At 34.2% G+C, this 13,728-nt stretch overlaps 2 protein-coding genes across 4 annotated transcripts; one reads left to right on the forward strand and one right to left on the reverse strand.

Annotated features, from left to right (window-relative positions):
• Window positions 1–179: 179 nt before the first annotated feature.
• On the reverse strand, window positions 180–5,016 carry LOC135688638 (uncharacterized). Of its 3 annotated transcripts, none has more exons than XM_089113717.1 (5): window positions 3,910–5,016; window positions 3,667–3,742; window positions 3,391–3,461; window positions 2,867–2,954; window positions 180–2,189 (listed from the first exon to the last, which is right to left on the reverse strand). In XM_089113717.1, the coding sequence occupies exons 2-5, from the start codon at window positions 3,730–3,732 to the stop codon at window positions 1,929–1,931; spliced, it is 486 nt and encodes a 161-aa protein (XP_088969843.1). In that variant the 5' UTR covers window positions 3,733–3,742; window positions 3,910–5,016; the 3' UTR covers window positions 180–1,928. The 3 variants fall into 3 exon arrangements, with proteins under 3 accessions (XP_088969843.1, XP_088969844.1, XP_088969842.1); XM_089113718.1 differs by having other exon boundaries at window positions 180–1,889; window positions 2,065–2,189; window positions 3,667–5,016; XM_089113716.1 differs by having other exon boundaries at window positions 3,667–5,016.
• Window positions 5,017–5,181: 165 nt separating this feature from the next.
• On the forward strand, window positions 5,182–10,257 carry LOC135680835 (acidic phospholipase A2 PA4-like). Its single transcript, XM_065195037.2, has 4 exons — window positions 5,182–5,328; window positions 7,370–7,444; window positions 7,980–8,075; window positions 9,792–10,257. The coding sequence occupies exons 2-4, from the start codon at window positions 7,384–7,386 to the stop codon at window positions 10,121–10,123; spliced, it is 489 nt and encodes a 162-aa protein (XP_065051109.2). The 5' UTR covers window positions 5,182–5,328; window positions 7,370–7,383; the 3' UTR covers window positions 10,124–10,257.
• The last annotated feature ends 3,471 nt before the right edge of the window (window positions 10,258–13,728 follow it).

A 13,728-nucleotide genomic window follows, 5' to 3' on the forward strand; every position in this document is an offset into this window, starting at 1 on the left:
CTTTAAGTAGCTGTACGAAATGTCGTATCCCATTAAATTATTTCACCGACCCCCCCCCCCCCCCACCTCCTTTCAAAGAGGCTCCAAATCCTAGGGCACCTTTGAACAACTGCTAAAATCAGCCTTAGGAATAGCGTCTGGTGTCCGGTTGGGTCGGTGCTCCTAATGTGTTTGAACTTTAAAGCTCCTGTGTGCAATGTGCATTGAGCAAAATTGTTGTTCGGTGCACTTTGTGTCGCCTTTCAAACTTGTCTCTACGTGCACAAACTAAGATATACGCAAAACACCAAGGCCAGCTCGCAGAAAGCGATAGTAAGCTGTTAAAGTCCCACTGAATTGAAAAATCAAAATTTTTTTTATTGATGTTCTAAGTCAAGTCAGTTCTCCTAAATCCGATGGTGAAGTTCGTTTTTCGAAATTGTGAAGTGTTTTGAAGCTACAACGCTTCAAAGTTGCGATTTTCAAGACTTTTTGTGCGAAAATTTGTGCGCGGTCTGTGAGGAATTTCAGGAATGTGTGACGCATTAACAACAAGTCGCGGAAGTGGTGCATGCTTCAGTACTGAAAACTGTATTTTGAGTGCGATAAAAAACAAAAAAAAGTGAAGTGGATGAAAATAGTGCGATACTTGTGCTCTAAATATCACTAGCTATCTAACTACAAGACATGTGCAAGGTATTTTCTTGCGAAAATTTCGAGCCCCTAAAAAATAAGCAAACTTTTTGCGTGCAGATCTTACCAAGACTTCATGCCGATCATTTATCTTTTGTGAATTATTGAGCGTGTCGAATAAGAATGCTTTTACAAACAGCTTTACAAATTATGAATAAAAGTGAGCAAATTGATCAAGGAAAAAAGTTGATCTATTATTGAACCACACAAATTGCACATTTTTCGGCGCTTTTCCCACTTTCCAACTTGTGTTGCCACTGTCAAAGCATCAGTTATCGCCAGGGCTGTCAAGATAGGATAAATTGCCCCATGGCCTTGTGGTCAGGGGGCCTTAAAAAGTAAAGAAGTTCATTTTAAATTGAATTGATTAAATGTAACAAAATTATGCCTTAAAAAGTAACACTTTTTAAACGTTTGCAAGAAAAAGAATCAATTTAAGCTAATCTAGAATTCGTGGTTGCAAATATCTTTTCGCCTATCCGTTTTGGCTTCCTTGGCGTCCCTGGTTATAGCAGTAGCAACATTAGTAGCATCATTAGTAGCACTGCCTATCTCTATCAAGTTTCATGCTGATATCGCGATCTAAAAGCTAAATTATGACAATCACTGCTTAGAGGTCTGGGACCTGATACCCCAGGCTATAAATAGCATAAGAGGTATTTTTAAGCATCTATTCACACCCTATCTTTTTCAGCGTATCAAACTGCTTATCTCTACAAAGTTCCATGCTGATATCGCGATCTAAAAGTTAAATTATGACAAAAACCACTTAGAGGCATGGAACCTAGTACCCCAGTCTAAAAATAGCACAAGGGGATATTTTTCGGTGTCTATTCATATCCTATTTTTTCAGTGTATCAAACTGCCTTTCTCAACAAAGTTTCATGCTGGTATTATGAGCTCAAAGTTAAATAATGACAATTACTGCTTAGAGGTTTGGAACCAAGTACCCCATTCTATAAATAGCATAAGGGGAATTTTTCAGCGTCAATTCATATCCAATTCATATCCAGCGTATCAAACGGCCTATTACTACCAAGTTCCATGCTGGTATCGCGATCTAATGGCTAAATTATGTCGATTACTGCTTAGAGGATCTGGCGCCTGACTTTCAGAACCTGATAAATTTGTCAAAGAGTGAATATCTTGAAGACGAATGTATTGATACTCTAACAGAGTTCGAATCACCAGGCACAGCAAAAGACATCAGCCATTATCTGCAAATATAACATTTTATCGTTCGGAGGTGGAGGGTATTAAACAAAAATCGGAAAAAATATTCTCAAATGGGAGTAAACTGATGTCATTTCACGGAATTTAGCGTTTAAGTATGCCAACATCAAACTGGCATATGATATGCAAAAGGATATAAAACAAAATGTAGGTTGATACCCATTTATATGATCGAATGAAATATCTGTCACTTCTCTTAACAACGAACTTTTCAAGTTTTGTTTGAATTCAACTTTAGGTGTCTCTCCTTTGCAGTTGAACAATCTTGTAAGCCGTATAGTATGCTAAAAGGTATTGCAAAAGGCTGTGATAAAAATACTCAAAGACAGTGGGTCAGTTAATTTAGAAGCTGTCAAGGATAGATGAAGAATAAGAATCTTGCCATAGTAAGTCCTATTATAAACATTATGTTTTCTTAATAACTTTTTGTCGTTAAATGATTTTAGCAATTGGCTAAATATTTTTCATAGCACCATGGCATTTTTTTCGTCATGTCAAGATTGATGTTTTTTAATTGGAAAAACGATAATTTTAAAAAGGTTTATCGAAGCAAGAATGCCATTTAGGAAAAATCTACAAACAAAACTAACTTTGAGTAAATAGGGATCGGTTGGCGAGAGAAGGAGATCAGTTTTGTAATTCTAAAGGATCTATTTTATAACAATAGCTAAATATCTACGGTGTGCAGAACATTAAAATTATACCTGGGAAATAATTTTACCACGTTTAGAATCGTCATTTCGATTTACACCTCGCTAGGTATAAAATAGTCTTATCGTGAAAAATATTGTTTTTCTTTGATTATTATGCGGAAGTTCAGCGACAATCATTTTACATTGCCAGGAAAGAAGATTCGAATGTTGGTTATTGGAAATGAACCACATCAACAGAATAGTTTACTTGTGCTAACTAAATGACAATAAATATTGATTCATGATTATTAAAAATATAATTGGTTTACCTCTGATGAATTGGAAGAATTGTTTTGGAAATATGCGTTTGACTCGGTTATCTTCAGCCGTAAAACGATAATCAAGTTATCACTACTCCTAAAATAAGATAAAAAGTTGTAGAAAAATTGCAAGTGATCCTGTAAAGCCTTATTTTTCTTACGTCAGTTGGAGATTCAAGCCATTGTTTATGAAATGAGGACGAAGAGGTCATCCCCCCACTGAGTTTTTATGTTTAAAGGCCCCATCGTACATGGTAGCCAGAGGTAATGATAATCAGCTGATAGAGATGCAATAAAGACGCTAAAACCATGCCAAACTAGAGGTAAATCGTCAAGTGGATACTCATAAATATCGCTAATAAACATCTGAAGAGTGTCAGACAAAAAGCTTTAATATGACTCAAAATAATAATAATAATGATAATGGAGGAAGAGCTCTAAATGTGAAATTATAAACTTGAAACACGAGACAAATGTAAGAATACAAATGTAAAAAACTGCAGCTATGAATACGTAAACTACCAAAGAAAAACCTGTTTATTTTTCTAACAGCATGCCATCCAAAGTAATTCTTGTTGGAATAAACCTTCAGAATCTTGTAATCCTTGAAAGCAAAAGATAGAGAAATGATCTTATGACATTCTTTAAAGCAATGTAAAATACCAACTTGATTGAATAACAACAACGATTGAATAACAAAGTAAAGTGACGTCACTCTTAGACGTTGTACATTAGCAACGAAATATATTCCGACATAATGATACTATATTTGAGCTGGCTTTTATAACACAGAAAATTCAGTTTCATACCTTAACGCTTGTTCCATTTACGACACCGAATCCAAATTCACCTTTCATGTTGCACCTTGCTTGCATTCTTCGTAGACTAGGATAGCAACAACGATCAAAACTAGTAAGTGCGTCACGTTGTACATAAAGTAAATGATTAAGCTGAATTAATCTGCACTTGCAAAATCCCTAGAAATCCCTAGAACTCTTCCCATTTATAAAAATTTGTCAGTTACTCAAGTAAAGTTGAAATTCTGACCTTACCGTTTGTTATAAGTTTCACACCATGGTTCTTCGAAGTACCAACTTAATTTGTCATTGGCCCATTCTTGTCTTGTACATTCAATATCGAACTGAAAAGTTACAAATTATAAAATGGCACTCCTTTGCAATGGAGAGTAAAAATTATATTAGAGAATTTATATTTGAGTTCTATTATAAGCATATTTGATAATGAAGCTATTGCTTTTAAAAGCACTCACCGAAAAATATCTTAAATGCCAATTTATTCACTTGCTTTATTGTAAAGAGCTTTATTATTATTCCAATCTATTTCAATAGGCTGCAAGAGGCTTGCTAGAGTTTATTTTGACGTTGCTAAGAGCCTAAGCCCCTCCTCAACAGCCTAGTAATAAAAATTAACTTCATAGCTATCCCCATCTTCCTAGCTTAACTGTTCTCCCTCGAACTATGTTCAGGTGAAGAAGCAGCTGCAATCTATTTTGAAATTTACAGGGAAATGTTGATGGGTTTAGGGTTTAGGGGGTAATGTTTCCAAAATTTTGTCAAATTCATTGTTTGAAATTACATAGGTAGAGAGGTTTACCTATAAAAAGCAAAGTGAAAATTACCCTAATTCATATCTCCAATACGAAACAGTTGATGTTACCAATGTTGTCCAGTATTGAACAAAAAAGTATGCAATAATGGTTCCAGAATTCATCTTTATACCCGATCAATTATCATTTTACTTCGATTTACTTTTGAATGACGACATCAAATTTTCGCATATTCGCGGTAATTCGTTCCAGTCCCCACAGTGCTTCTACATAATTTGCTTGATACTTTCTCTAAAAATCATTTAGCAAACTGGCGTAAAATGATCTGAAAAAGAAACAATTTTACGATTTATTAGTTAAATCCAGATTAAATAACTCTTTTAAGTTGAGATAACAGCCTCATTCATCACAATTTTTACCAAAATATTACGAAGAGTAAAATCTCGTACAACAAAATGCAATTTTGAAGCAGAACATAAAGTTGTGAGATAAAATTTGCTTGTTGGTATTATATAGAAATATTTGACTGCTTAGTTTTTTAATATGTGTAGAGTATATGATAACCATCGAGAGAACAATTGAGAATTTTAGTTTTCATTGCATTGTTCGTGACAAGTTGGAAATGAGATGCAACAGAGGGTGTAAGGAAGTGGTCTATTTATGGCAAATTACCAGCAACGTCAATGGGCAAACCACTCACATAAAAAAGGTTATTCAGTGTTACCTAGAAACCAACGAACCTTGAAATCTGGGAACCTTGATGTCTGAGTTTGTTTACATGTGGAGTTATTGATACGATGAAACAGGTTGTGTAGAGTGGCGCTTTAAAACAGGTTGTGTGGGGTCATTTTAATGTTTATCGGCAAAAATCAAAACAGTTTCCATTATCTTTAATCAATACAAGGTAAGTGGCAAATTTGACTAAAAATCGATTAACATTAGCAGATGGCTTAAAAACACATGTTTCAAACTGCGTTTCAGACTACTTCAAATAAGGGTAAATTAGATGTTACTTTTAGAGTTTACTTATTAGGGAGTTCAAGACGCTTAAAAATGCAGGGTAACTTTCCTCGCATTATTTAGTTTTATGAATTGCTATAAGTCCATTTGCATTCTTCAAGATAAAGTTCTTGTGAAAAAAAAGTTTTTACAGGGTTTCTGAAATATAAAGTAATAGCGTTTTATGACATCTTAATGAAATATCATAAGCCTTGATCTCGCTAAGAAAATTTACTAATAAACGTTAAATAAGATAATTTATCGTCCAATTTTAACAAAAAGACGGCAGTTTGCCAAATCCCAAAATCCCATATTTCTGAAAGAAATGAAAGATTGCTTCAAATTCAAGAAAGGAAATTCATTTTATTCATTTTCTATATTCAAGGTTGGCTCTTATTGCTAGCTCACGTGCTAATTTAAGCCAACCGAAACTTAAATACAAGATATAATCAATTAAATCTAAATTAAAACAAACAAGAAAATATTATTAAAGAATATAACTATAAAAACCCTAAATTACCTATATACAATCTACACAATCTACAATTGCAACCAAAGTTGTAGCTTTGAATTGTTGGTTTGAAGTTTCTGTTCTTTTGAAGTTAGAAGTGTCTGTGACTCTTTTATAGAAGAGGCAATAGCATGCCATATCCTAGATCCACGAAAACATGCACTTTCAATACCATACCCTGTTGTTTTTGGTTTCGGGGCAAAAATAATTCTGCAGCTTCGAAGGCGGTAAAGATTGAAGAGCGCTTCAATAGCATATGGTAGGAGCATACGGTACAAATTCTTTGTTTAAGAGAAAAAATCGCAGTACGACATTGACTTTAAAACAAAACAACCTTGAATGACATACATCCTGCTAAAAAACCCGGTGGTACTTGGGCATAACTATATTTACTGTTGAAACTGGATTTGCGTGAAATCGCGATCAATTGAAACACATAATACATTTAATTAGAAAAAAAGACATCAACGGCTTATTTATTTGCTGCTTTATACTAAAGCTAACTGACCTATCTTTGTAAGTCTGGTGTGTTCAAATGAAAGAATTATTCATCGATGAAATTTTTGTTTGATTCAGGTGAGTAAAATCAGCAATTCTAGGCAACGAATCTAAAATCGGCATTTAGATCACCTGCATAACATTATGCGATGTGTTATCACAGACAGGATCTTGCCCCAAATCAAAAGAAGCGATTGCCGCTCGGGCCCTAACAGCATAAACAGATAAAAATTTACGAAAATTTTCTGCAAACCGTGAAGAAATTGATTTAATAGCCTTGAAAATGCAGGCAAAACCATAGAATTAAATAGATGTAAACATTGCGCGAAACTTGGACAATTGTTTCTCCTATTAAAGGAAACAAAAATGCGAAACATTTACCTATCAGCTACTTAACATCCATTGAATGTATTCAATGTGACTTGATTGGAATTTGAACAAATTTGATAATGGCCGTGGCACGGATTGAAATCGATAAAATGCAACTTTATGCTTATCAGTGTAGTTGGTCTTCTTGGTAGGCCGATAGGCTTACGAACCTTCTCAATGATGCTTCTGAAGGATGGCGACTGCCTTCAATAAATTCACATTTCTATCTATAAAATATCCCAGATTCACATGCGACCATGTGGCTGCCTCTTTTATTGAATACTGTAACCTTTGCATCCACAGGTAGAAGACCTTTGCATCCACAGTACGCCATTCTAATCCACCTGGAGAATGAGGTCATCTATATAGTATCTCAATATCCAGTCGAACTTCCATCAGTCGGATTTACTTGACTTCTGACAGTATCCGCCTTTTAATAATCATCTAGTGAACGTTCCTATGAGGGAAATCGCTTAGGAATATGCACGCAAATGCAAAAGAATAAAAAAGTAATTTGGCAATATTATTTAAAGAAATCTGAAACATACGTTCCTAACGTTCTTTTCAGGAACGCCTGCAAACATGACGAAAGTAGCAGCGTTGCTCCTTTTACTTCTCGTTCAGACCTATGCAGGGCCAGCAGGTGAGTCTCTATTCTTGAAAACTTTCCATTTCTTTCAAATGCAGCCAAATAACATAATTTAATTCGCCTACCTACAGTGTAATTGTACGATAACACTTTCGTAATGAAAATTTCACATTGACAAGATAGGGGCAACAATTCGGCAGAAAAAAATCTAAGACGAGATTTTGAGATCATTAGTGTCTTTTGGAGTAAGGCCTCTTGTGAAAATAAAAGCAAGCAACATATATAAAACAATCTAAACATGAAAACAATGATGGATTCGCAAGATTCAGTAAATGGTTGTCTTGCAAATCAAAAATAAAAATGAAATTTTGTTTGCTTGTTTTCTAGATTTCCAAAAACTGTTGTTCTATAATTAATAAAATGCAAATGCTATAAAAGCTTGGAAGTGTTTTTATTTCAGCCGACGCTGGCTATTGACAGAACTGTTACTTGCAATCTATGGAAAATTGAACATGACTGTAATCAGCAAAGTGACTTTATCTAATTTCAATAACCGGGTTCGACTAACTGAGTTTCATTAATATAATAGATGATCTTCGTGAATTGGAAGAAATGGCAGAACAAGAGCTAGGAAGTGGGGAATTGGAAAGCAAGGGAGAAGTTGATAAACGCGCTATAATGCCAGGTGGGTTCAACATACATACAGGTAAAAGAGAATACAGCTGCAACAAAAATTGCAATTAATTTGGGGAAGCTGTATATTGCTGGTACAACAAGAACAAATAGAAGCCCGTTGTCAATTCTAAATGATCTCTAGGTAGCTATAGTCAGTTGCAAGCATATACTTTGAAGTTAGTAACGTCAGAGATAACGATTTGAAAGGATCTGAAAACTGAAATCTGACAACCACACATTTTTGCAATACAAATCGGAAAACCTGAAAACCGACCAAAATAACGTCAAAAACAGTTCGCCGTGGCAAAATTGAAAACCGCAAAACCGATAGATTTCAAGGCAGAAACTGAAAAACCGAGCCGAGATACGAGTAGAACCACGTAACCGTAAAACCCAAACACCCTCTCAACAACAGGTAAAAAAATTTTATGACAAGTGAAAACTTTTTAACAAGCTAAGCTACCCATAAATCCATTGTTATATAAGCAATCAGAAAACTAATCTACAATAAAGACGAAAAATGTCCTGAGTTCACGTGAGAATCTTTCGAACATCATACTGACACGTGCCACAGGGATCAATACTTGGACCTCTACTTTTCAATATTTTCCTAAATGATATTTTTTACAGCCTTACTGAAGGGTCTTCATTTGCTGATGACAACACGATATCTGTCACTGCAACAAATACTGATGAACTATTGCAACTTGCAAAATTTAACACCAAAAAATTCTTGATCGGTTTGAATCTAATGAAATGATTGCGAATCCCTCTAAATTTCAAGCTATCACAATCGGCAGCAAAGATAAATGCATAAATGAGTTTGAAATTGACCAAGAACTTTCAATTAAAATAGAGAAAAACGTTACTTTGCTTGGTGTTCAGATCGATGAAAATTCAAAGTTTGAAGCTCATATCGATAAGATCTGTAAGAAAGCAGCTAAACAGTTAAATTCTTTAAAAAGATTGGCAAGATTTATGGGTGACAAAAAAAAAGAGAATTATGAATTCATTTATGCTATCTCACTTCAATTATTGTCCATTGATATGGATGCTATGTGGTAAAGGAAGTCAGGATAAGCTAGAGAAAATTAACGAGAGGGCATTAAGACTAGCCTATTCGGACTATTCATCTTCGTACAAAGATTTACTTGCTTTCTCAAAGAAACTACCATACATGTCCAATCAGTTAGAATTTTAGCGCTCGAAGTTTATAAAACACTTAACAACCTTAACATCCTGTTTTCGTGAAAGACTATTTTGTACCCAAAACAACAGGTCATAACCTTCGACTCAAAAACCCCTTTGACATTCCAAAAGTCAGAACTACCAATAATGGTATAAGATCATTAAGTTTTCAATGACCTAAAATCTGGAATTCACTCCCGGAATCAATAAAGACAGCACAAAATACAAGACAATTTAAGAATCTGATCAAAACTTGGTTCCTTGAAAACAAGTGCGCAGGCTCGTTTTGCAGTAAATGAACTGTCTTATGCAATCCTTGAAATTGCTTCATGTTAGTCTCAATTAGTGTATATTCACTATTGTAAAAACTAATCTACATTAAATAATCTACAACACAATACAATACAATACAATGCAATGCAATGCAATGCAATGCAATGCAATGCAATGCAATGCAATGCAATGCAAGACAATACAATATAATCCTTTCAAATGTTTCGGTACATAATCTTAAAATTGATTTTTATCTTTGTTAAAGGAACTTTGTGGTGTGGAATGGGAAATAACGCGGAGAACGATAATGAGCTCGGCGAGTATGCCGATGTCGATTCCTGTTGCCGAGATCACGACAAATGCGATCGAGCGGTCAAAGCGTTTGCAAAAAAGTACGAATACAGAAATTGGAGACCATATACAGTAAGCGACTGTGAATGCGATAGTAAGTTTCATAAATGTTTAAAAGATGTCAAAGAGCACAAAAGAGCGTCAGAGATCGTTGGGACGCTATTTTTTAATATTCTCAAAATGCCCTGTTTAAGGTTTAACACATTTGGATTAAAGGCAGAAAAAGGATCATCTCCGAACTTTTAAGCTCCGTGGGAAAATGTCAAGGACTCAAAAATGAACTTAGTAGTCTTGAACAATGTAGTTGTGTATAATTCAGTTGTGATTAATACAGTCGTTCTAAATGTATCAAAATATCAAATTACATAGTGAGGGGTTAATGCAATTTGTGCTCTTTGTGAAAACTGCCATGAGAATATTCTGCTTTTAAACAGCATAACTTGATGGTTGGAACATTTTTGAGAAAATGAACAAGCCGAAAAGTTCATAACAGGAGCCATAAAGTGTTTCGTATAGGAAGCAAATTACCAAAAAATAACTCAGGAAAAATTACTTCACAAAATTATACAAAACGGCAAAGATAAAAACAAACAAAAAACAGAAAATACCATTTACTCAATTACTACCCAAACTCTAATTAAATGGTATATTACAAAAAGAATAAGTATCACTGAATTCAATTTAAAATGATATACAGAAATGATCAGCCACTGTGGAAGTTTTTACCCAAAAACTTATTTAAAAAGCATGAGTTGAAAACTAATATATATTTCGTCTACAAATATATGCGTTAACAATGAAGGTTTTTCTTAAAATGCAATCAGTTAAGTTTCTATATTTGAAAGAAATTTGATCAGGCAGAAACAAATGGAAAGAATAAAAGTGAATTTACTAAAAACGACTATAGTTTTCATCATATAATAATTGTGAAAGTTTACTTGTAGAAAAAAACACAAATGTAAGTAAATATGAGGCCACAGCCTTATACTAAAATCATAAGCATCTAACTGTTCTTAATATTATTCTTAATAGCTGTAATGGCAGCTTAATTGATACGAAAAGAACTTTCACAACAAAATTGCACAAATCTACCTTTTTCCTGAATATTGATCTATGCTTTGGTATGATTGCGTTCATGTTTAAGCAAGTAGCATGATCCATTAAATCGTTTATGATAGAACTTATATTCAAAAGGTTTTTGCCCTGTGTGGATGATCTTATGTCTTGCTAAGCTACCAAGGCGGCTAAAAGCCTGATCACATTCCTCACAAGTGTAAGGCTTTTTCTTGGTATAGGTGCTCTAGTGACGGTTTAGGGTCGTTTGTTGGGCAAAACTTTTATCATATGTCTTACAGACAAAATGCTTCTCTCCCAAGTGAACTTTAATGTGCCTATGCAAATGACAACTCTGCTTAAAACCCTTGCTGCATATTTCACAAACAAAATGCTTTTCTTCATTATGTGTTAATAAATGCCTACTCAAAACATATTTGCGAGCAAAACTTCTGTCACACTTATTGCAATTGTATTACTTGTCCCCAGAGTGGCTCTGCTTATGCCTATTCAAGTGCAAATTTTGAGCAAATGACTTTTCACAGAGGTCACAACAAAAACGGATTTATGTCTGTTGTGTTGATTCCTCTTTTTTTGATTTCTTTCTTGTCTCAAATAAAGAATCCTCACTCCGAAAAGAGCAATAAAAACAGTAAACATGGAAAAATATTTAAATCAGATACTTTCTGTCTATCAAATTCTAGCTCATAAAACATCACACGAAAGTCTATTTAAAGCGTTCATTAAAAGTTCATTTCAAGTCCAATGATAAGATTTTTCATTTCAGAACTAGATCTTTTAAGACTGGAACTTTCTTATTCAAATGTTGCTTTGAGAAGCCCAGGTAATCTTATCAGAAAACTCATAATAAAAATATGTGAGCTGTTGCGAATGCATCTAAGGGAGATACATCTTCCTAGCAGAGCACACATGCTTTGACCACATTGACAATGTTCCTCTATTCATCCATTTATTTACATATATATTTATTTATCTATCTATTTAATGACTCTGCTCTTTAAAAATCAATTATATCTCAATTTATGCTGCCTCTCACAATTTGGATTTATATAAGAATAGGGAAAAACTTATTAGATATTCTTTTGTATATGTCTGAATTCATTGGGTAAATATCTGTCTACATAAGGTAATAACCTCTGAATCTGTAGAATCATATTGTAGGTGATGTTGATGACGTTCTTTAAATTCTTCAAATTGCTCAAATGTTTCCTTGCATATGACGCATTCATAGAATGACAATTCTATTTTAACATCCTCGTCTAGATAAGTTGTAATATCCTTTGAAGTTTCAGCCTAAAAAGTACAAAGATAGTAGAACTATTTTTAGCAATCACAGGGTATCCAGTCTCTCTACATCCAACATGGATTGAAGGCTGGAAAGGTCAATTGAAGATTGAGGCTATATTGAAAAATCAGCATGAATAACATCTACTGGCAGGAAATAAGAAGCCCATCGGAAAAATTATGGAGCATTTTAGGGGCAACATTTGTATGAACCAAACAGTGCTAGATGTAAAGGGACACTTTGAAAGTACACTTTCAAAAAGGCCAGGAGAACATTCCTTGATGTTATGATGGGGGCTTATTGCAGAGGGGGCTTAATCCAATTGTTAAACAAATGTTAGAGACCCATACTACTAGAGATATGTATTAGTTTTTTAAAGTTATGATTTGGTTTTACTTATTTGTATTTAATTGGTATTTTGACAGAATTTTTTCAAGATTCATTCCAACTTCATCATATAAATACACACATGGATACTTTCGCTTGAAAGTTTTTGGCTTATGTATAAGCAATTTCTTTTTTTGAAAAGTCTGAAAATAATTTCTGAAAAATCTAAAAATTCAACTCAATCTTGAATATTGTATGTAAATAAAACTTTCAAATCATTTGCTGCCAGTTTGCAGAGTATGGATAATTCTGCTGAGATCTTTGGTGTGGTGTGTCAACAGTCTTAACATCAAGTGCAGGTGAGCATCCAATCATCCAAAAATACCAGGTGGCCAGCACTATCAACTTTTCATGTGTATAAAACAATATTTTTAAAGTGCACCCTCAGGGCTACAATAGCTGCAACTCTGTTGCCTAATCATCATGCTCTGCATCAGTGGCATAGATAGGAAAACTCAAGGGGGGGACAAGAAACTTTGAAATTCCCACAAAAAATCTAATGGCGTTTATATTTTTTCATAAATTTGAACATAACATAACAACATCAAAACTGAAACAAAAAAAATATTTTGCTATCTTCAGATAGTCTTATGCTTATTTAGCTTTAAAATCTTTATTGGCCTATTTCGATCGATAGCTGGGTATATATATTTCCTAGCTTAGTGTTTTGCTCTATGTTCTGCCGTTTTATACTCTGAAGATTTTCAGACGAAATGCTCAAATATGAATAAAAAATGTTTGCTTTCTTTCAAAGCCATTTTTAACTTTTCTACCATGAGAGCAATGTTTAAAATTCTTCCCGTTGGCAAGCAGTGAGCAATGGTGGAAAGGACCAGAATTCTTGCAAATGGCTGAGGATGAATGGCCTAATAATCAATTTGAGATGTCAAAGAAAGCAGTAACGGAGCAAAAGAAGTCTGGTCGCTCAAAGATGAAGTCCGTAACAGAAAATCATGAAGAGAAACAATCATTGTTTGCTGATGCAGTAAGCAAAAAGAAATCTACGACTGGTGAACTAGTGGAAAATAAACTGATGAAAGCGGGCAAGGAGAATTCTTGGTATTTGGATCCTTCTCATTTTTCAAGCTGGCTTCGACTTACAAGA

This window comes from Rhopilema esculentum, chromosome 18, assembly GCF_057945365.1.
Source record: "Rhopilema esculentum isolate cy_ngs chromosome 18, ASM5794536v1, whole genome shotgun sequence".
Lineage (NCBI taxonomy): Eukaryota > Metazoa > Cnidaria > Scyphozoa > Rhizostomeae > Rhizostomatidae > Rhopilema > Rhopilema esculentum.